Genomic DNA, 21,664 nt, shown 5'->3' with positions numbered 1-21,664 from the left:
TGTGTTAGCTTGCTAGCATTTGCTAATTAGCACACACAAAGTAAAGCTGAGGCTGATAGGAATGTCATTATTTTTGCATGTATTTGGTCATAAACCAAAGTGTTAGACATTTAAAGATTTCACCTATTGATGGCACTAGATGAAGGGTAGGGGGATCAAAGTTAGTCCAATTCATCCTCTGGGGGAACATGAATGTCTGTATCAAATTTCATGGCAATCCACCCAATAGTTGTTGAGATAGTTCTTCCTCGACCAAAGTGGTGGCCCAATTGTCAGACCGACATTGCCGTCTGTGGAGCCGAGTAGCTAGCATGGGTAAAAATTTGTGGGGACAACACAAACCAAGTAAAATTTTTGCATCTGAGAGTAAGGGCACTTGGCTAAAAAATTACATAGAACAACAGACATGTCAAAAAAAACACATGTGCTTTGAATTCACAAGGCATAAGACTTTGTAACCAGCTGCCTACACTCCTATTATTCACAGTCTATGGCCAAACATTAACTTGAGGCAAAGACTCTGAAAGACTGCTCAAAAAGATGATAATAATTATGACGATATTAGAGACACAGCCGACAGCTAAAGCTGAAAAACACACCTTTCTACTTTGCTGGTGGCAACAATTAAACACACAAACATGCACAGCAGCAGAGTCACTCATTGATCAAAATGAGAGAACTAGGTTTTGTTACTGGGAGCCAAAAAACAATGTTGGCCCATTCAGCTAAAATACCTCCTACTCCTGCACCCACACATACATCAACTGGCTTTATTCTGTCTGGCATGAAAGCTATCTGTAAACAAAATTGGTGTGGCTGTCAAGCGGGGAATCGGTTCACAGATGAGTGTGGGTAAGGATGGTAAGGAGGAGAGAGGAGGGCAGCAGGATGAGGAATCTGGAGTGTACTCATTCAGACACAAATATAAACTGGAGATCTGCCCCAAATGAGGGAAGGAAATCTGGGGCTGGGACGAAGGCAGGAATATAGTCCCATGTAGAGTTGCTAGGTGTAAGCCAAAATAAAATGTCCCCACAACTTAAACAATACCAATAACCACACACATAGGTAGGGCTCCAATTAATGAGTATTTTCAATCAATGGTCGATTAATCGATTAATCTGATGATTATTCTTCGATGAATGGGTTAATCATTTTGTGTAATAAATGCAAGAAAATAGCGAAATAGCTGTGGCGCCCTTGTAGCCTAGTGGTTAAGGCACATACGACAGCACAACTGCAATGCCCCAGCTGAGGGACCTTTGTTGCATGTCATTCCCCTTGTTTCCCATCTCTCTCTATATTGACGTAAAACAAAGAAAAGCAGCAAATCCTCACATCTGAGAGGCTGAAACTGGCAATTTTTTGGCCTTTTTGCTTTATAATGACATAACTGGTTGGCAATTTCTCTTGATCAATTAATCAACTAATTGTTTCAGAACTAAGTGTTTAGGCTACAAAATGTTGGAAATTTAAAAAATTAATTAAATTTAAAAAAAGCCAATCACAATTTCTTAAAGCTCAAGTTGATATCACCAATTTGTTAATTTCCCCTGACCAACAATCCAAAACCTAAAAATATTCAGTTTACTATCAAACAAGACAAATAAAAGCAGCAAATCCTCATAACTGAGCTGCTAACAATAGACAATTTGAAAAATTATCATTGATTAACAAAATAGTTTCATATTAATTTTTCTTTGTATTGCTGACTGATCAGCCCTACAAACAGATTTTTAGGGAAGACAGATAAAAGTCACACAGTACAATGCTCTATTGCACCGATCTCAGTCTCTCATTCACATTCAGAGCCACACATATGAAACTGTTGCCCAGAACTGTCTCGATGGAGGCCAACTCACTCTCTGGTAAGCTAAAAACAGGATTTCAAATTAGCGTTTTCCTTTCTTCTCATATGCTGATGGCCTTTCTCCAACACATCCAGTTAAGAAATTATAGAACACAGTGCAGTAAGCAGACTATGTCACACAGATGAATAATGACTTTGCATCAAACCAAGTCTGTGTGCGCATGTGTGACAGCTTGTGCATACAGGTATGTGCGTGTGCAGCTGTCTGCATGCAGTTATATATATATATGATTGGCGAATGCCTCACGCAATGAGCTGCAGACTTTACGGAAACACATCCTCTATATCTGGAAATTCCAAATTTGTAACATTTCACCCCGTAAGGGAGTGACTTCCTCTGTGACAAGCAGGTAGCATGACTGTATGTGTGTGCCAAGTTCACAAGCTTTCTGTCTTTTGGGCAAAATGGGACTAACATCCCATGGTCTCAAACAGTGACAAAGAGAAACAGAAACGAAACAGGAGAAAAGGAAAAAGGTTGACAGTGGAAGATGCCAAAAAGGGTGATTCTAAAGAAGAATATGAGGTGGAGGGAACAAGCTAGAGAGACAGAGTAAGAGGGAGAGAGAAAATAAGGAGCGAGAGACACTCGCTTTCCATCAGCAGTGCTGTGATCAATATTAGTGTCTGACAGAGCAGTGCTCCAGCCTTTACCATAAATCTCTTCCTATTATGATGGAACCTCTAAATCACACACACACACACACACACACACACACACACACACACACACACACACACACACACACACACACACACACACACACACACGCCAACAAGAACTGACCTGCTGCAAACATACAAACACACACATATACCAACATAGATACAGTACACATACTGTACATTTATGCATACGATGGCACACTTCAGCACACACTAACACTAGATATTATTTATGCCCTCAGAGTGCAGAGAGAGCAGCAAAATATGACTTCTGTCTGGCAGTGCCACAGTAACCAACCTTAGTTAAAATAATGGAGTCAGCACTAATTTAATGCTAAATATGTGCTTGGGGATTTACACTAAACAAGTACACAATGTGAACTTCTATGCAAAAGTGTTGTTCAGGCCCAAGTATGACTCCATGCCAGGATCATTTCAACAAGCAAGTGAACGCTAAAGTCATTTCACAACATTTTTGGGGGAAAAAAATTAAGCCATCTTCACTCACATAAAACAATATGGTGTTTGTCAGCTAAGCCATAGTATATTAAAAGGGTTAATAAGCAAGAGGAGAAGTAAAGCTACTAACACAACTGCTGTGAAGACATCAACCCCACAGACAGCTTGTTAGGTAACCAGACAGACAGACACCTAGCAATCGAGATAGACATATAGCCAGACAGACAGATAACCAGATAGTCACACAGCTAGCTAGCCAAACAGATAACCAACCAGCCAGACGGACAGATTTAATGTAATACTCACTGATTCAGTTCCACATCCAAGATGAATTCTCTACCAAAAGCATCAACTTGAAAGCTTGCTTGGGCCATATGGTTCACCTAAAAAGGTAGAGAAGACAGGTTATTTACTATAACTAAAGTCAGACACTTCATATTCATGCTTCAGTTCATTACCATATGCACAGATCAATTCTCATCTACATTGATGGATGACTAAATTGTCTTTTCCAGCACCAATCACCAGTAAGAATAAGACTGTTTTCATTAAGCCATCAAGCTCTGTCTTGGTCGTCTGAATTTGAATTTCTGCACAGGATCTCACTGTACTCTTTCTACAAATCAGAAATATAGATTATCGGCAGCAATGGTATATATGTACACAAACAGAAATTCACAGTCTTTCTTCTCTGACTGCATGTACTATGTGTGATTGATATGGCTTGAGGAGGGTCTGATTCATCCTCAGCACTGGGCACATATGGTACAGGCTTCATGACACATCCTTGGTTCAATGAGAAGTCCCCACAATCATTCCTGCGCAGGTCCAGGGGAGTCCCAGAGCGAAGCTAAAACACAGATCACCCTCCCCCAGGTTCAGCCCACGGGCTACCTTCATTACAGACCAGCCGCAGCATGACAGCGAGGGGAGGAGGGGTGTGTGTGCGTGTGCATATTTTGTTTCCGTTTGAGGAGGTGCCCCGGTGCTCATCATAGGACGAATTTAGCCCATGAGGTCCCCAGTGACCACAGAATCTATTGTTTGTCAGAGTGTCTGTGCGTGGTCAATGGTCAATATGAGCGGGTAAGTGTGTGTGTGTGTGTGTGTGTGTGTGTGTGTGTGTGTGTGTGTGTGTGTGTGTGTGCACGTGTGTGTGTGTGTGTTTATGTGAGCACATACAAAGGGCAACCTCTTTCCATGGCACAATTGTGATGAAATCTAATCTGGCAGATTGGATCCATGATGGGAGGAGGTACCAGTAATAGTGTTTAATGAAAGCACATCCCATCTTGAATGAGCTGGGCCAATATTCTGAGACCACCACCGACTATTCTTTCATTGATTTCTGAGTTATAGCAGGCCTGACTTTCCACTCATGACTGTCAAAGTATGACTGACTGTAGGTGCTATCAGTGCACTGCACGCACAGAGAGAGAAAGGCAGGAAGGCAAAGACATACAGACCAACACACACATGCTCAGACTGATTCCACTTGAAGTGTTTGTTTTTCTACCAAAACAACAGGAGCACTTTGCTTAACTCCCCACTGCTCATTCAGTGGTTTTTGTGTCTGAGACTGAAAATAGGCAATGCAACAGAAGCCTATAAATAACCTCCTGTGTGTCACACATTTTCAGAACTATTTGACAGAATTGTTTTTAGGCTATTGATCTAAAAACAGCCAATAACTGATCAAACCTTGTGCAAGTGACATCACAAGTGTTAACTCTCTGGAGAGTAAGAGACTCAGAACACAAATCAAAGATGCCATCGCCCGTCTCTTCCTCCCCTGGATTTATTCCTCACTTGTAATGTATATTTTATGGCTTCATTTAAACTTTGAGACTATGACTGATTGCCTATGTGTGAGTGATGAATTATTTCTATAACCATGAGTTAACAAAATACAGGGCTGTAAACTCAGGAATTATATACTTATCTTAACTGACTCCAGAGAAGGAATGACTCATGAAAATATAAGGATTCGGGCATGATATGATATTGTTTGATCAAATCTTAAGAACCTTTGCAGAAAATAAAAGCCTGTTAACGGGCTCTGCAGAAATTAGTCTCCTGGCTTTAAAATCCATCCCACAGAAAACCTGTGTTATGTGACAAACCTGTGATGAGATTAGTATCAGCTTTGCAGGGAAAATTTTAAAATTATATCTGATGGCAGATGGTTCCTGTTAGTTTGTTTACCCATAGGGCTGCAGCTCTGTCTGAGGTGTGAGAGAGACAAAGGGTTAACACCTCCCTGCCTGCTACCATCTGTAGCCCTCTCCACTCTCCGAGCCCTGAATAGGCTAGCCTACACAAACCTAAGCCGCACAAATTAAAAACGCATGACAGGTTTGCACAATGCTAATTGACTCATCCCTTGAAATGAACCCAGCAGAAATGCTGCTTCACTGAACTGAGTCAGTGAACACAGTTGCAGTGATTATAATTATTACTGCACTGTATCGGTTATTATAGACGAGGCCAAAAGGCTCTCCGTTTTTTAAATCTAATTTAAATTTATTAATTATTGTGGGGATCAGTCCTTCCTCGGAATACATTTCCTGCAGATTATCGGAATAAAAATTCATATATTCAGCTAGTAGAGTCCGAAAGATACTGGATTTTTGAGGCCAATACTGATATTGGTATTTGAGAGCTAAAAGAATCCGATGACGATATATCAGCCAAAACATATTTCAAACATCCACACATGACAAATACGAGTTTTTGATGAGGATGCCTCAGATTTGGTTATTAAAGAATTGCGACCATATGTACCAAATATTTTTTTCAGTTGAAAAACAAACTTGTCAGTGCCCCCTGGTGGTCAGGCCATGTAATGGCAACACCGTTTCTAAACTTCCTGAAATATAGTCGATTTTTTACCGTTACTCTGGCGCAACTTCTGGATACCTATCGACCAACGTACACACCAATACCAATACATCTGTGACCAGCTAAAAATCTGCCACACAGACACATCGTCCGAGCTCTGACAGCTAGCCGCTTGTCACCTTCATTCACGAATAAAGGGGGAAACGCTGCTGAACGGGACATGAGGTGTGAGCCGGTGGGTGAGACGGCCGCTGGGACAGCAACGCGGCGGGACAGACAAGATGCGGGTTTTCGCTAAAATACGGATTAGTCCGGTTGGCACGATGACTGTAGCGGATGAGCTCTTGAACGTGCAGTGTGGACAAAGTAAGGAACTGAGGTCCTGTTACCCAGGTGAACATGTTTTATCAGTTGATGGCTAATAGTGGCCGGCTCGTTGCTCATGAAGGCAGCGATGAACCATATAGCACCTGCAGACGGTCTATTACTGTGATCTGTCTCTGCCCAGATGTTTCAAGCTTTGGTTGTTTTTGCTACTAAATAGCTATTTATTTCCCCCTGCGAGGACAGGGCCAGAGGAGGAGACGAATCCATGCAAACAGGAGCGAGGTGCAAACGGAGGAAATGTCTCCCGAAGGCGTCTCGCAGCCCCCCGTGCAGACGCCCCTCTCGCCAAACCCCCGACGCCGGCGAAAACGCCGCGTACCTGTGCGGAGCCGGGGCCGGCTTTAGCCCTGGTGCTGAGCTCCTCCTGAGCGACCTGGCCGTGGCTGTGCCTGCTGTAGAGCAGGCGGAGAGGCACCGTGTCCTGCTGCCCGACAGACCTGCCCGCATCACGAAGAGCCTTCAAGCTCGGCGAGGCGTCTCCTGCACAGAGGGGAAAACACCGATTGCATTACCAGCCCGTCCCTCCGTGGGGAAATCAGAGGGGACGGAGACACATTCATCACAAACACCGCCATCCGAAATGTCCATTTCTCCCTTTTCCTTTGGTACCACGAAGCAGCTATAAGCTACGTACGTATTTTACATGTGGGTCGAGGAGTAACCGAGGCTACGGTGACAAAAAGATAACAAACACGGGCCTATTAATGAAGATTTAACGCTTTGATACGCGATAACGGTTTATGTAATATCCCAAATAGTCTCAGTTACCGTTTGGGGCTTCGGGGCTGCTCTGGTGACAGACGTGCATCAGTCCGCAGATGCACAAAAGGGAAATCCACCATCGAGGGCTCATCGTCAGCATCATCACCTTTCTCGCTCTGGTCGGTATTTATGAAACAATGCGGTATTCCAGGAGCAGGCTCTCGGGGTCCTGCCTTCGCTAGGAGAGTTTGGAGCCGGGGCTGGTCGTCTGGTTAGCGCAGTCCCTTTGGTGGGGGGCCATCGGGGTACTTGCGAGTCTGTACGCGGAACGCGTCTGAGTGCACCGAGACCCCGCGGATCGGCGGCACGGAGGAGGCAGGGAGGAGAGAGAGAGAGAGAGAGAGAGGGAGGGGGAGAGAGGCTTGGGGGGGGGGACTGGGGACACCTCCTTAAAACACATCAATATCCAACGGCTCACTGCAGAAACGGCTTATGCCTAGATATGAGCGGAGACAGGATGGAGGAAAGCTGCGTGCCCGGCCTTTCGCCGACTGGATCGACCGGGATGATATCAGAAGCCCCCGTCCTCCACACCCCTCCATATTCAATTTCTGCAGGAGCGCCATTCCTGCCCGATTCTGCCTGTTATTATCATCATGACTCACTCCATCATCTGCCAAAGATCCAGAAGCCAAGTTGTAATAACGGGGAAATGAGATGCGATGACCATGCTTGGAACTGTGTCTGTGGTGGTTTTGTTTGTGTTTTATTATAATTTTTTTTATTTTCATTTCTTTCCCCCCACGATTGCAACACAAAATGTATCTTTTAAGTCCTGTGACATTTTCCACTATTTTGCCAAAACAGGAACATGTTTTTGAAAAATCATGACATGCCAAATAACTGGCTGAGATGTTGGTCAACATATAAGGGCTTCTCATTCATGTTTTCCCCCTGGTACAATTTGTTCCTTTGGCCACTTGAAACAGCTGACACATGGCAGCATCAGTGTCGCTGGTTTTACAGCAGCATTTATCTCGTTGTAAAACCAGTGTTTTCACCTAGTGTGGATTGCCCCAGCGTCCCCCAGCAAATCCTCCAGGGCTAGTGAGCTGATGGGAGGGATTTTTTTTTCCCAGACATAATAATTGTTCACTCGAGGAGCTGATGGCTGTGGGGCGAGAGTTCAACACAAATCTGGGATAATGTTACATGAAGTCTGAAGATTTTAGAGCCAGTTAATGTGTATAATGGCTTAGCGACAGCCACTGTACGCGCAGGGGACATTCACGTTGTGAGTTAAGTTTGCGTGTTCTCCCTGCATCTGCATGGTTTCTCTCACCAGTTTAAAGACGAGAAAGGACTGGAGACTCTAAATCATTACTAAGTGAATGGTTGTCTATGTGTGTTATATATGTATAGGCTCCAGCCCCTGCAACCCTGCAAAAGATAAGCGGATATAGATAATGGATGAATATTTACTGTGTGCATGCTTAGTTTTAAGGAATGGTACATGTCAAAAGTATAAGGAAGGTATGTTTTTTTTGGACTATAATCATAAAGCAATGTGAGAAGTTTATAATCAGTGTGAGAGCTGCAAAAATGACGATAATGTCTGCATTCAGCATTGCCTTTATTTGCAGTAATGCTGTGCTTGTACCTCAGAACACATTGTTGCTCATGCCTTTTTTTCTTAATGCCATTGGCACAGAAACTCTCATTTGACCCAGTGCATTCATTTGAGAGCAGTGAGGGAGAACAAGGGCACTATGCTAATGTACTAAATGCAGGGAAAAAGGGGAAGCTGAACTAATGCATCAAAAAAAGCACATTAGGACATGTCATGAAAAGTGCACTTAAAAAGAATCCTAAAATGTCACATATAATGTCCACCTACAGGTCATTCACATTAAAATACATACACAACAAGTATATGTATTTTATAATATAAATACAATCAGTTCCCCATGTCTGGGCAGATTCAAGTGTTTTTTCTCTACATTACTGTATAAAATGTTACCAGTGAAGACTTTGTTTTCCATCTGACACGCTTGTAAATGCACAACATTCAATATTTACTCTGCATGCATGCAGAGACTTTAAACTATGAAAATAGACATTAGAAAAAAAAAAATTTACTCACTAATATTTCCTAGATTTTCTAGTGGCAATAAAAGGTATCAAACCCTGACATTTTACACTTTTGTTCAAAAACAAGTTTGTTTGGTCATTTCTGGTTTAAGATGCTCTCTGTCTTCCATAAGGTTCCGTTAAAACTGTGTGATGGGTGCTTTATTTGGCAGAGCAATGTGTAAAAGAAGCGGCCTCTATTGGTGGCATTTTACTCCACTTCATGGTGTGAGGTGAAGGTGTAAAGAAAATTTTCCATTTAACTATGCATAAACTGCTGTATGTACAAGTTTAGAGATTGAACTTGGTGTGCATTTGTTCCCATTTCTGATATAAATTGCAGCATTTTTGGGAAAATAATGTATTCACAAATCTTTTGTCTAAAACCGAATTATGAGAAAGATAACATGCTAGGAATGATTTCAAGTGTGATTTCAACATATTTATCTCACAAAGTAGAGCAGCCATCTGAATCCTGGTAATATATTATTGATGTCCCTTATAAAATTCACACCCATCACAAAGGAGATTTCGATATTAGTTACAGAAATATTTTTAAGCTTTGAGACAACTCAGATGGGGATTGTACTAAAAGAGCTGCAATTCAAAATTAAGACAAACCTTACAGTCATGGTAATATCATAGTTTGCATAGGTTTCTTCCATTTACAGTCCATTTTGATAATTCTGTGTGTTGCATTTAGAATATAAATGTCAAATAAATGTAATTTACACATTTTTGCAGCACAAGCTATATGCAAAATGATAAAAGTCGTACATTTTATAGTCACTGTAAAGATAATTATAATGTTGACATGTGACATTTTACCTTTTAAATTTTATTTCTTATACTATGCTGTAAACAAAATGTTGTAGCACATCATCAGCTGCCTTTCATCTAATATTAAACAAAGTAAGGGGGAAAAAAAAGCATTTTTAGCCCCTGAAACAAAATAAGCCCCTGTAGATCATTCCGTATGATCAAACGTATGTTCCTGAAAACAAGAACAATCTTTTGGTTTACTAGTCCATGACACACACAGTGGTACGGTTCTACTATTGGAAAGTCCAGTTAATCCCTTGAGTTAATTTGTTCTTTCTTAGTCCTCAAATCCATGAAAGTCTATGTCCATGTCATCACTTGACTGGAAAAGCTCCCAAAGATTCAGCATGGAGTTGTCAGGAACATCGCTTGGCTTTACATGTTCAGTGCGTGTGTCTACTTTTCGTCTTTTGCGTTTATAAACTCTGATCCTTCTCCGTATTTTCCCTCCCGGAGAGAAGCTTTGTGGAGGAAGCTTTCCGTCTTTATTTTCTGCAAGGTTGTTTCCAGTCATTTTGTCCAACAATGTGGTTCCATCCTGAACAGCTTCAAACAGTAACGACTCCTTGTTGGTATCAGACTCCTTTTTGTAATTTGTCACGACATTGAGGCTTTTTGAGGAATCACTCTGTCCAGTAATATTATGTATGAGCGAGGCTGAGCTATTCATTTCTGTGTGAGATATTTGGTCCACCGAGGCAACCTGAGTAACTCGGGAGGGAAAAGAGATAAAACATTCACCTCTAGAGGGGGCTGACTCTGTCTTGGGCTTAGGAATTTGAGCCTGCTCAGCTTTTTGAGTGCAAGAAGCGAAGGAATTTTGTCTGCACGGCCGTTTACGTGCAAGAGATTTGTGCTTGGATCTGTCCGAGTAAGTGTAACAGTTCCTCCTGTCTCCCTCTCTGTGAATCAGAGGAGCAGATCCAGGAACTGATCTGATTTTTAAAGCGTGTCCTGAATTAGATTCCACATCAACAGTCTGGAGCTGCTTCTCTTTAATAGTCTCTGTGGTATCGAGATCTCCCTTGTGTCTTAGCTCAGTTTTCCCACATGGTCCAGGAGCAACCAGAACAGAGGAGATACTGCACTTTGGTCTAATGGGAATCAAAAGAAAAACTGCGTTAACTATAATGGAATAAATAGATAAAGGTCTGGATAAGTCAAAAACGAAATGAGGAGAGCTTATATATTTTTTTTTTTCTTGTGAACACATAATGTTGATGAAAGTCTTAAAGGGAAACATTACCTTTTAATTTTAGTTTTGATGTGGATAAGGTTGCAGTGCAGCGTTGAAACCTGTCTGTCCACCACCAAGTACTCATCACTCTTGGAGAAAGCCTTGTGACGTTCACTCTGTAGATGCTGAACAAAAAATTACTGAGTTAAATTATTGGTAATTACAGCTGTCCAGTGGAGGCTACCGAGCACACAATTTCCTCTAATGCAGAAGCACCTAAATACAAAAAACATCTTGTGTAAACCTTTGCCATATGTGTAAGCTTCTGCACACAGAATAAATGCAGATTACTTAAGAGCCTAACAGAGCCATAATGAGGTTAGACTGAATCAGACAACATTCAGAATGAACACTGTTTCTCAACCATCAGGTTCAGCTTGTTGTGTCAAGAAATAGATACTACTGTTAAACAAGCTTAGTTCCTTTTTTCGTGTAAAGTTTTTTTGTGCAATATTGATTTGTTTGGCCCAGTTTACCACTCATTCATTTAAAACATTACGTAAACCTTTACTGTTTATAATTGCTAATTGTGCTGGATCCATATTACAGCAGTTTTACATTAAAAAGCTTCCTGTCTAGTATTTTATAAAAAGTGCTAATACGCAACAGTAAGCCCTATAGTTTTATTGTTTACAATGACAGAAATCTGAAATGTGTATGGTTGTAAAAATGCTTTTACCATAAATTACTCTACTATAGTCATGGTATTGTATTTAGAAACGTGAGGTCTTACCATTGTGAGGTTTTCATATTTGATCATACAGCACTCGCAGTACCCGCCTCGTTTCTTATCTCTGTTCTTCTTCCGGCCCTGAGCTCTCTCCTCACTGGCTGAGGCTTTTGCACCTCTGTTCCCCAAGAAGCCCAGGGGTTGGACCAATAAGATAAGAGTCAAATAGTGCAGACAAGCACTTTTCAGACCTACAGAACTTTAAATTCTACTCAAGTTTCCAAAGTTTCAAAAGTTAGCAAAAACATCATCCTGAATAAGGGAAAATTTGTATAAAACAGTGTTTTAGTAGTTGGTATGTTACTTAGTTAGTCAGTCAGTCGGTTAGTAATTTTAATACGTGGAAGTTTGTCTTTGGCTTCGCCATACAGCATAATTAAATATTAAGAGACAGACATCAACAAACAGCACAACTTTCAAAGAGATATACGTAGTCACAAAAAAAAAAAATCACTGCAAAATACAAAATAAACTGGGCGCAAAATGAAATATGTTACTAAGTTACTAATGTTTAAAGCTCCTTAGAAGAAAATGTAAGGGGAATATTTGGGTTCAACTTGTTAAAATAAGAAGATAAGAACAAAGATAGTTTTTAAAAAGATGTGGTCCTTGTGAATGCATGACATACTGTACTATCCAAATTTTAAATGAGTTAAAAGCAGTGAAGAGAAGAAAACAGCGAACCTGTGTCCCTGTTGTTTGTTCCCAGGAGAATCCTTGTCCTCAATACAGAAAGGACTACAAGGGGGAACAGCCTTTAGGTTGAACTCAGGCATGTTTGGCATTGTGAGGTAGATTGGACGGTAGTGTCTAAGGAAGGGAAAAGAAACATTTTATGGTCCACAGATGTAAATGAGTTAAAGACAGTAGGTGGATGTCAGTTTATTTTAATCTGCTGCCTTTTACCTGCTTGAATCCTCAACCTTGACGAAGGGTTTACTGATTCGCCCACCTGGAAAAAACAGCATATGTAGTCCATTTCAGTATGAGCTTGTATTTACAGAGCATCAAGAATAACAGACCACATTTGAAGCTAAAAATAAAAAAATAAATAACTGGGTAATAACTACATCAGTTCAGAAACATGTTTAGTCTTAGATAAGACAATTACCTTTGCATTTCTGAAAGCCTTGCTTTGCTGTTGACTCAGCTTTGACCTATAAAGAATGACAGAAAAACCATTCATGTTTAAGACAATAATCCCAAAAATGATTCAATTTTTTTCTACAAAGAATGCATCTAAGATTTTAAACCTATAAACTTACGCTTGTTTTGACAGCAGCGCTCGCAGGACACTGGCTGCTGACAATCTTTTTTCTCTTCTGTACATATGCTATTACATCTGCAATTGCCATAAAAAAATAAAATATATAAAACTACAGTAAGTCAAAGCAAAATTAGCTACCATTTCATGCACAGCACAAATTCAAATAGTTTAAATGGTTGCTGTAATGTAACAAAAACTGATATAACCTCTACAACATACCATCTATGTAGAGGATTTTCACACCCCACTCCAGAGCATTTGACAGAATCTTGTTCATTTGTACCCTCTCCTAAAAACAAACAAGTGTCTATTAGCACAGAAGAGAAAAGATGTAATTAAAGTTCCGTTGTTAACTCATGAGTGTTGACTTAACAAACCTGCTCTTTCACCACTCTCTCCACCAAAGACTTCCCTCGACTTGTGACAACCTGCAAATCAAAAACAGAAAATTTAAATTTTTATTGATAAAAAAAAAGAGATCTAAAAGGGTAGAATGCTGGTAGGACGTGAGATAGAACGTAAAATCGTATCTTGCTTTATCTTGAGGTGAAGCATATGAAACAATGACAGACATGCAATAGATTTTACAATAATGCAAGTGAACTCACTGTGTCTGTTTGACCCTGAGACCTGCTTTTGATGTTGTCCCCATGGCTGCCAGGCTGGTGCCGGTTTGAGCGAGGGTAAGGTGAACTCTGTCCAGAGTCCGGGCTGGGGACAGGAGAGTCCTGCCTGAGGCACTGGACAAATCTGGCCTCCCTCTTGTTGGACACCAGATACTTAATTTCCTTACTGAAGAACTTCTCAACAGTCTGAGTGACAGACAAGAGATAAACAGGATAAGGTTTGTGGAAATGCTTTATAACAGTCTCTTCCAGAGTAACAACTGCACGTCACAGAGGGCGGGGTATCAAACATAAACACAATTTTGGTACTAACCGAAACGTGTCCTCAGCACAGTGTATCTAAAACTATCAAGTACCGAAAGCTGACATTGAAAGTCTGAGTCAGATTCGTAATCTTGTTTCTTTATTTAAGTCAGATATTATCTAATTTAAATCAAAATTTTGCAAATTTTAACCTATTTCAGCCAGGGAAAGTTCTTGGCTATATTTACCCAACATTCAACATTTGAATAGTTTGTCTTGTTTTGTTTGTTACTGTTACTTTTGTTGGTGCTTGTTTTTTAGTTTATATAGAAAAACCTTATCTTAGTATCAGCACCAAAACAAAGGCATAGCATTTGCACTAATTTTGAAAAATTTCAAACAAAACCCATCCATTGTCTCTCATTGTAATGATCTTAAATAGAATCATAATGAAGATGAAGATTCCTCATAGTTGAAGGGCTAATTTGTGACAGTCTAGGATAATACAAGGCTGACAAAAAAAGAGTCAATCTATATCAAATGCAGAGGAGAAAGCTGAATGGAGATGAAACTTGAAGAAGTCCTCAGGGCTGCGAGGGATATTGTGAACAGAAAGTATGACATTATGTGTTTTGAATAACTCTTATTAACTTCTCTAATCATGGATAGGTCTAGTTGACACAGGAGAAATTATGGCAATTTGAAGCTTTGCAGCAGTCAAAAAAGGAACCAAATGTGTATTTGTCTCACCCCTCCCAGTTCCTTGATGTCACTCTCCAGCGTTTCTGCTGTTCTGTTTGATGGCAAGTCCAGGTAAAAAACTTTCCCGGCAAAAGGTTTGACTTGAGCAAAAGAGGGCACACGCGATGTAGGCTTAGCTTGGCTCAGTGCTGTCTTGTCACCACTGTTGATGCCCTTTCCTAAAAGACAATCATTAAAGTCACGAAAAAAAACAGAGGGAGTTGATTAGTCAATCTCAATTAATCTCATCTGAATGTGTGAATAGTAGACATTACTCAGTTACCTAATCAACAGCAAAGGAATCCATTCATTTTATTAACAGATTGATCAGTCAATTATTTGGTCAAATATCAAACTTTTAATGGTTACACATACAAATATACATACAAAGACCAACTTGTTTTATAATCATTATAAACTAAGTATGATTTTTAGCTGCTGGTCAAACTAAGCAACTTTAATAACTTAGTGAAGTGCTCCATCCTCTTTTAGCATCTCATGTCTCTTCTCACTCTGTGTGAATGGCAGCTTTGAGTGTTGTATGCATGTATAGTTTATCCTCACCCTGAGCATTTTTGAATTTTGCCTAAAACTCTTTAACTTATTATACTTGCTATTTACTTAAAAGTATTTGTTATGTACTTTATTTACCTCCTGTTATAATTCTTTTTCTCAGCAGTTGTAGAGTTACAACTCTACAACTGCTATGCCTGTACCACATCATCTATTGCATGTATGTCCTTCCTTGAAGAGTGATCCCTCCTTTGTTTTTGTTTTTTTCTTGTTAAAAAGTTCTAATCTCAGCTTTTTCCTTATTCAAAATTAAGGTTTGGGGGATGGAGGATTTCCTACAGCCCTCTGAATCTGTGATTTTGGTCTATATAACTGAAGTTTACTTGACATGGCTTGGTTTCAATTAAAGGCAGTCTTTAGGTAAAGACAGGTTGGACTCATATCCTGAATAAAAGTGACATTGTTTGTAGATTTTGTCGAGCAGATTTATAACCGACAAATCCTAAAAATCAATCATTGTATTTGTCAGTGATGGTAATAACCGTCAACGAGTTTGACCCTTCGTTTCAAATTTAACAATAAACAATGAAAACAAGCCTTGGTAATAAAAAATATTACTATAATAAGGTAATAAATAATAACTTTACCTTGCCAGTTGGGTCCTCTATGCCTCTGGATGCGTTTTGGCTTCATTTTGTTCTCTTTCACAGAGAAAAAAAAGTTTTTCTTGCCCGTCTATCTTGAGTCAACATGCCTCAGGGAGCCCTTGCTGTCCCGTGTGTGTAAACAAAGAAAGAGTTATTTACAAAGAACACAAATTGTGAAACGAAAACAAGCGTCTCAGTATTACGAAGTGGAAAAATGCGACGTTAGTTCGCTGTTTAATTTAACTGACGGTAACAGTTAAAACACCGACGTAACGTACATTCACAGTGTCGGTTCCTCATCGGACCAACAGCTTTTGTCGGTTAGCTGCTTTGATTACGTTACATTACTCCGTAAGATAGAGTTAATAAACGTCTCCAGAGCTGTGTTGGCATGTTTGTTACCACAGACTATCCATTGGCAAAGTGTTTTACAATTCTTTAGGCAGCTGCAGTAAACTTTTTAGATCGCAAATAGTCCCTTTCCCGCTTTAAATCCAATGGTGGAGGAAGCCTGCGTTGCCATGTTTGACACTTTCCGGCCACGTAAACACCATCACGATCAAAAGCGCTGCAGTTCCCAATTTATTATTAAAGACTAAAATCTAAAACTTTAAGAATGTAATTATAAAACTGCTAGAATAGACTGGTTCTGTCTTTGATTAAAATAACCTTATTATCAACACACTGATACACACTGAGAAATGTTGGCGTTTTACGGAAATTATTCGTACCTGGCAACACTGGAAATAAGTAAACACTCCCTTTGTGTCTGACTGTGATGTTTCCGTATTACTGTAAATTAAAATAAAAATAAATAGATGCATTAAATAATCTATAGAGAATTTTTTTAATTTTCAAAAATATTTTATGTTCTATGTGGGTAAATGTTTTTATATCCGTTCTTGTATTTAATGTGAAGTAAAATTCAGAAAATTCTAAGAATGTGCTCCCCTGAAAAAAATGTTGCGCAACAAATGTCATTCATCATCATCGTCATGTAATGTTGTGTAAACTGAGCTAGCTCTTACAAACCCCTTAACAAACACACGTGCGAAAGCTCTGCTCTCCTGTTAGAGTTGTAGGATAGCTGTAACTCCCGCACTGTTATAAAACTAAAAAACTCGAAGGGATGTGTGTGTTCATGGAAGACTTATTGGATGCTGAGAAGCTTTAGCAGGTAGGAAGTTGGCTAAGCTGACCAATAGCTTAGTTCAGGTTAGCTTGATAGCTCTCTCCATCTTGTAATGTAAAATAATAACTATGCCGGCGTTTCTATGGCCACTAAAAGCAAATTCTCGCATACATGGTAACTAGAGTACATATTAAAACAGGTCTAATTTCAATGTGTGTCTTTGTGTTTTATGAAGACATCATGAATCGCGCAAGTCCTGCCCCTGCAGCCAGTAATGGCATTACTCCACTCCAACAGATGGCGGCGTCCTGCTCCGGAGCCATCCTCACCTCTCTGATCGGTGAGATGCCCAGACTTAACATCTGTCATACCTTGTCATTTTCCTTTAAAGAACTAGTCCGGTGTTTTGGCTTGGTTTAGCTCATGTACTGCGACATAATACTGCCAACCATTTCTCATCACACATCACACATCACTGTTTTTCATTTGATTTCTACTCTGTTCAGTACATTATGAAAATGAACTTCAAAAGAAAGATTCAAGTTTTCGGTTATTTTGGAGGCTGAAGTTTGTGATGATGTTGAATTTTTGTGCATTACAATGAGAAGTGTCTCTGAGCAAACACCTATTCGTATAACTCACTAGTTCTCAACGGCAGCGCAAACTACAGCTTCCAAAAAGATCACTCAGTTGAATCAACACTACTCCAAAACTGAACAATATAACGAACGTCCATGAAGGTAGGATTTATTGCCGGGCTAAATTTGTTTTAGCAAGGCGTACCCAATAAACTGTCAAATGAGTAATTTAGAAAATCCATTGTGAGTGAACTGTTTGTTCTTATTTTCTGTTCAAAGAACAGTATCATTATTGTTGGTGGTAATGAAGCTGAGCACTGAGACAAATTCAAAGATGTTCTGATGCTGGTGGGGAAGCACCAAAATTTTAGACTTGAGAGGCAACTGACAAAGGATAGTCAATGAATTAATTAATTATTAATTTTGAACAGTGTTACCACAGTGGAACTGCCATGCCTACAAGTCTCATGGTGAGTTTTTGCATTTTTCTAGTCACACCTTTGGATGTTGTGAAGATCAGACTTCAAGCACAGAAGAATCCCTTCCCCAAAGGTACTATGAATATGGGTATGACTTACATTGGTCTAGTGTTATGTTTCATAGGGCCCCGGAGTACAGTAAATGTTAGATGACCACATAGTTGTTTTCAATATTTAGGTAAATGCTTCGTCTATTGTAATGGATTGATGGACCACATATGTGTGTGTGAGAACGGCAACTCCAAGGCCTGGTACAAAGCCCCTGGACACTTCAACGGCACACTGGTAAAAAATTTCACATACCTGTTGTTGTTCACCATTATGTTATATAAAAGTGTACAGTCAGCAGTTCCCTTTGCTTTAGTGAGTGATAGAGCCTATTTTTGTTTTTGTAAAGCAGAGCTACTCAGTCTTATTATGATAAAAACCTCTGATTGCCAACCATCACATCTTCCTACACTGACTCTACACTATGTACTCTGCAGGATGCCTTCGTCAAGATTGTACGCCGTGAGGGAATAAAGGCATTATGGAGTGGTCTACCTCCAACCCTGTGAGTGTGAGGTCTTGTGTGTGTGTGTTTTTTCGCTTGTTGCACTTCATTCTGCCTACTCTCCTCTTAAAAGTGAGTTATGGAGAAAATGTGGTCGGTAGACAGTCATTTAGCCTGAAGCTGATGGACTCATTAAGGGTGCTTTCTTCTGGAGTTATACCAATTATTGGCAAACCGCCTAAGGTTTTCTTGAAGCCAGATTGGCAAAGATTTATTTTTGCTATTATTGTAATGGAATTTTCTTTAATAAATAATTGTTCATTCATTTATTGGTGTTGTTTTTACAGCTGACTATTTGCCTGTCTGGAATAATTTGTAAGGAAAGCGTGATATGTGTATACTTTCCGCATGTGCTGTCTTTAGTGTGATGGCAGTCCCAGCTACAGTGATCTACTTCACGTGTTACGACCAGCTGTGTGCAGCGCTCAGGGTCAGGATGGGCACCTACGCTGAGGAGGCTCCTCTCCTGGCAGGAGCTATCGCTAGAGGTGAGCCATGCTGCTGTCCCATCACTGAAGACAACAGGACGGATTCCAGCTTTTACAGTTTGACAGATATGAGCTTTAACATCAATTAATATTGACTGTTTACATTTGAAAAGGCATCTTTTCAGTCGTTAGTATGAAAGTATGAGTTCATCTCAGCATCGTTCACTTAAAGCAGTATTTTAATAATGTTGGTGGTTTAATTACTGGATTAATTTCTAAGGGCAACCCCCCATAATTTTTTCCCCATAGCCCTGGGTATCTGTAATTTCATCCGTCATTTTGAAATCATTGTGTATTAGGTATTATGACCCTGACTGACTGACTGACTGTGAATCTCTTTTTAATAACTGCCTGCAGGCGGTTATTAAAAACTGAATAAAATGCAGCGTTAAAGGGGAGAGCTGCAATTGCTGTAGCAGCCAACATTATCAAATAAAACAATGAAACTGAAAAATGCTTTTTCTGTCCAGCACATACGATAGGATGTGTGTCTTTCAAACATTTAATCTCTGTTTTGTCTCCGTCCTGTGCGTGCCAGTGGGTTCGGCGACAGTGATCAGCCCTCTGGAGCTGATCCGCACTAAGCTGCAGTCTCAGAAACAGTCGTACAGGGAGCTGACTGACTGCATCCGCTCAGCAGTGGAGACAGAGGGCTGGCTGTCGGTGTGGAGAGGTTTGGGACCCACGCTGCTCCGTGACGTGCCCTTCTCGGCCATGTACTGGTACAACTATGAGAGGGGCAAGAGCTGGCTGTGTGAACGGTACAACACCAGAGAACCCACATTCACCATCACCTTCATAGCTGGAGCGGTGTCTGGCTCAGTAAGTGCATCACCAAACAGAACTTGACAGAACACATTACAGTTCATACGTAACCTGTAATCTTCTGTTTGTTAAATCATATTTCCGTTTCTTTCAGATTGCGTCCATTGTAACGTTACCATTTGATGTTGTCAAAACGAGAAGGCAAGTGGAGCTGGGAGAGCTACAGGCAAAGAATTGTAATTATGGCATTAATTCTTCTTTGTCATTTTAATTAGTAAACACTTCTGAAGATTAAAAATGTTATACATCAGTGATTACCAACCAGGGGTACATGTACCCCAGGGGCATCTCTGCAGTTGCCAGGGGGTATTTTGAAAATTTTAGCTCAGCTAATTTTTACAAAAAGAAATAATGATTTTGTGAAGACAAATACATTCCCATATTTATGTTTAGGAAGAAAATCAACACATAAATAGGATTACAGTTAGTTGTCATTGTACACAGAAAACCATAAACTACCCCCTATAATAAGATGACTGCATGACACAACTCCCACCAATAACATCCAACAACATTAAAACTGAAACTGGACTGAACAACTGAAATTAACGTGTGTGGAACATGACGGATGAAACTGATGAGAGGGAGCATGAGCTCATCTGATGGGGCTGTTGGGGAATGTCAGACAAAAAAAGGTTGGGAACCACTGTTCGACATTGCTGAAACTACTGTATATCCATTGTGGTCAGTTTTTCGAAAGGGTTTTGAAGGGTCATTATATGTTGACGGGTGTCCTCGTCTTGTCAGTGTCATCTCAGGTGTCATCTTCCACCTTCAGTGTGATGAGCAGGATTGTGGCACGGGACGGCTTTGGTGGACTGTTTGCCGGTAGACAATTTTTGTGGCATTTTGTGAATCCTTTTAGTAATATTTTACTAAATGATATGTTAACCTCTTCTCTTATCTGTTGTCTCTCTGCCAGGTTTCCTCCCCAGGCTGATCAAAGTGGCCCCAGCCTGTGCCATCATGATCAGCACTTATGAGTTTGGAAAGGCTTTTTTCCGCAAACACAACCAGGAGAGGATACTCAGGCCACTGCAGACCAGTAACACCTGAAAGTTTTCCAGTCACTTCTCTCCAAACCAAACACCACTACGACTACTGCTAGATTATACCTTTATGGAAAAAGCTAATATTGCCAAATTTTAAAAAAACAAGCAGGAATGGGGGTGAAAAAAATAAACAGCTTGACCCTTTTCTACAATACAAATTATAGATGATCAAAATTTATATTAAAAGCTTTTTATTATATTATTTATACCTTAATATTCCATGTTTTTATGTTCACTGCTTTAAATCCTGTGCGCACAACTGAAAAGAAATATATTTTCATCTATTCAGTGTTCAAATCACATGATGTTGGATGCATTTAATAGCTAGCAGATGGCAGCCAGAGTTTTGTTGATAATATGTCATTTCCCAGATCCCACATCCCTGGCTGTATCATTGGGATCGTGTGCACTGAGCCTGATGTCCTTACATTAGAGATGTAAGATTAATCTTGATTTTAGTCCTCTGTGTGTCAGTGTTTCTCCCAACACCAAGAGAGGAACTCCATGTTTTTGCACTTCCATGCCAATCTTCTGTAACTTGTGAATGTGTGTTTGTGTCAGAGAGAAAAAAAAACATACAGTACAGTATGAGTGTGAAGTTATGAGAATGGGATTTTTTTTTTTTTTCGAGTTTGATAAGAGATTGCAGAAGAGGACCATGTAAATTTTATGAAAA

At 40.1% G+C, this 21,664-nt stretch overlaps 3 protein-coding genes across 3 annotated transcripts in view; 1 reads left to right on the top strand and 2 right to left on the bottom strand.

Annotated features, from left to right (window-relative positions):
- adam22 (ADAM metallopeptidase domain 22) overlaps positions 1–7,551 on the bottom strand; it is a 63,762-nt gene extending 56,211 nt beyond the window's left edge. Inside the window, exons 1-3 of the mRNA XM_040117393.1 lie at positions 7,404–7,551; positions 6,543–6,703; positions 3,302–3,378 (exon numbers count right to left, since the gene is read on the bottom strand). Coding sequence (XP_039973327.1) covers positions 3,302–3,378; positions 6,543–6,703; positions 7,404–7,551 — 386 coding nt within the window. The remainder of the gene's footprint in view (positions 1–3,301; positions 3,379–6,542; positions 6,704–7,403) is intronic.
- A 1,038-nt stretch (positions 7,552–8,589) lies between these two features.
- dbf4 (DBF4 zinc finger) lies at positions 8,590–16,399 on the bottom strand. The gene is made up of 13 exons (XM_040116730.1): positions 16,160–16,399; positions 15,882–16,003; positions 14,731–14,900; positions 13,720–13,923; positions 13,489–13,539; positions 13,331–13,400; positions 13,110–13,186; positions 12,956–13,001; positions 12,751–12,796; positions 12,529–12,654; positions 11,848–11,962; positions 11,124–11,239; positions 8,590–10,971 (listed from the first exon to the last, which is right to left on the bottom strand). The coding sequence occupies exons 2-13, from the start codon at positions 15,925–15,927 to the stop codon at positions 10,155–10,157; spliced, it is 1,884 nt and encodes a 627-aa protein (XP_039972664.1). The 5' UTR covers positions 15,928–16,003; positions 16,160–16,399; the 3' UTR covers positions 8,590–10,154.
- A 463-nt stretch (positions 16,400–16,862) lies between these two features.
- slc25a40 (solute carrier family 25 member 40) lies at positions 16,863–21,190 on the top strand. Its single transcript, XM_040117829.1, is given in 11 exon segments — positions 16,863–17,058; positions 17,249–17,353; positions 18,084–18,143; positions 18,249–18,355; positions 18,556–18,623; positions 18,987–19,111; positions 19,650–19,933; positions 20,031–20,112; positions 20,684–20,764; positions 20,859–20,954; positions 20,957–21,190. Coding segments are annotated over 10 exon segments (1,032 nt in total). The 5' UTR covers positions 16,863–17,058; positions 17,249–17,253; the 3' UTR covers positions 20,986–21,190.
- Positions 21,191–21,664: the final 474 nt, after the last annotated feature.

Source organism: Xiphias gladius, chromosome 22 (genome assembly GCF_016859285.1).
Source record: "Xiphias gladius isolate SHS-SW01 ecotype Sanya breed wild chromosome 22, ASM1685928v1, whole genome shotgun sequence".
In the NCBI taxonomy this organism is placed as follows: domain Eukaryota; kingdom Metazoa; phylum Chordata; class Actinopteri; order Istiophoriformes; family Xiphiidae; genus Xiphias; species Xiphias gladius.
The sequence above is the reverse complement of the archived record's forward strand: the minus strand, read 5'-3'. Positions and strand labels throughout refer to the sequence as shown.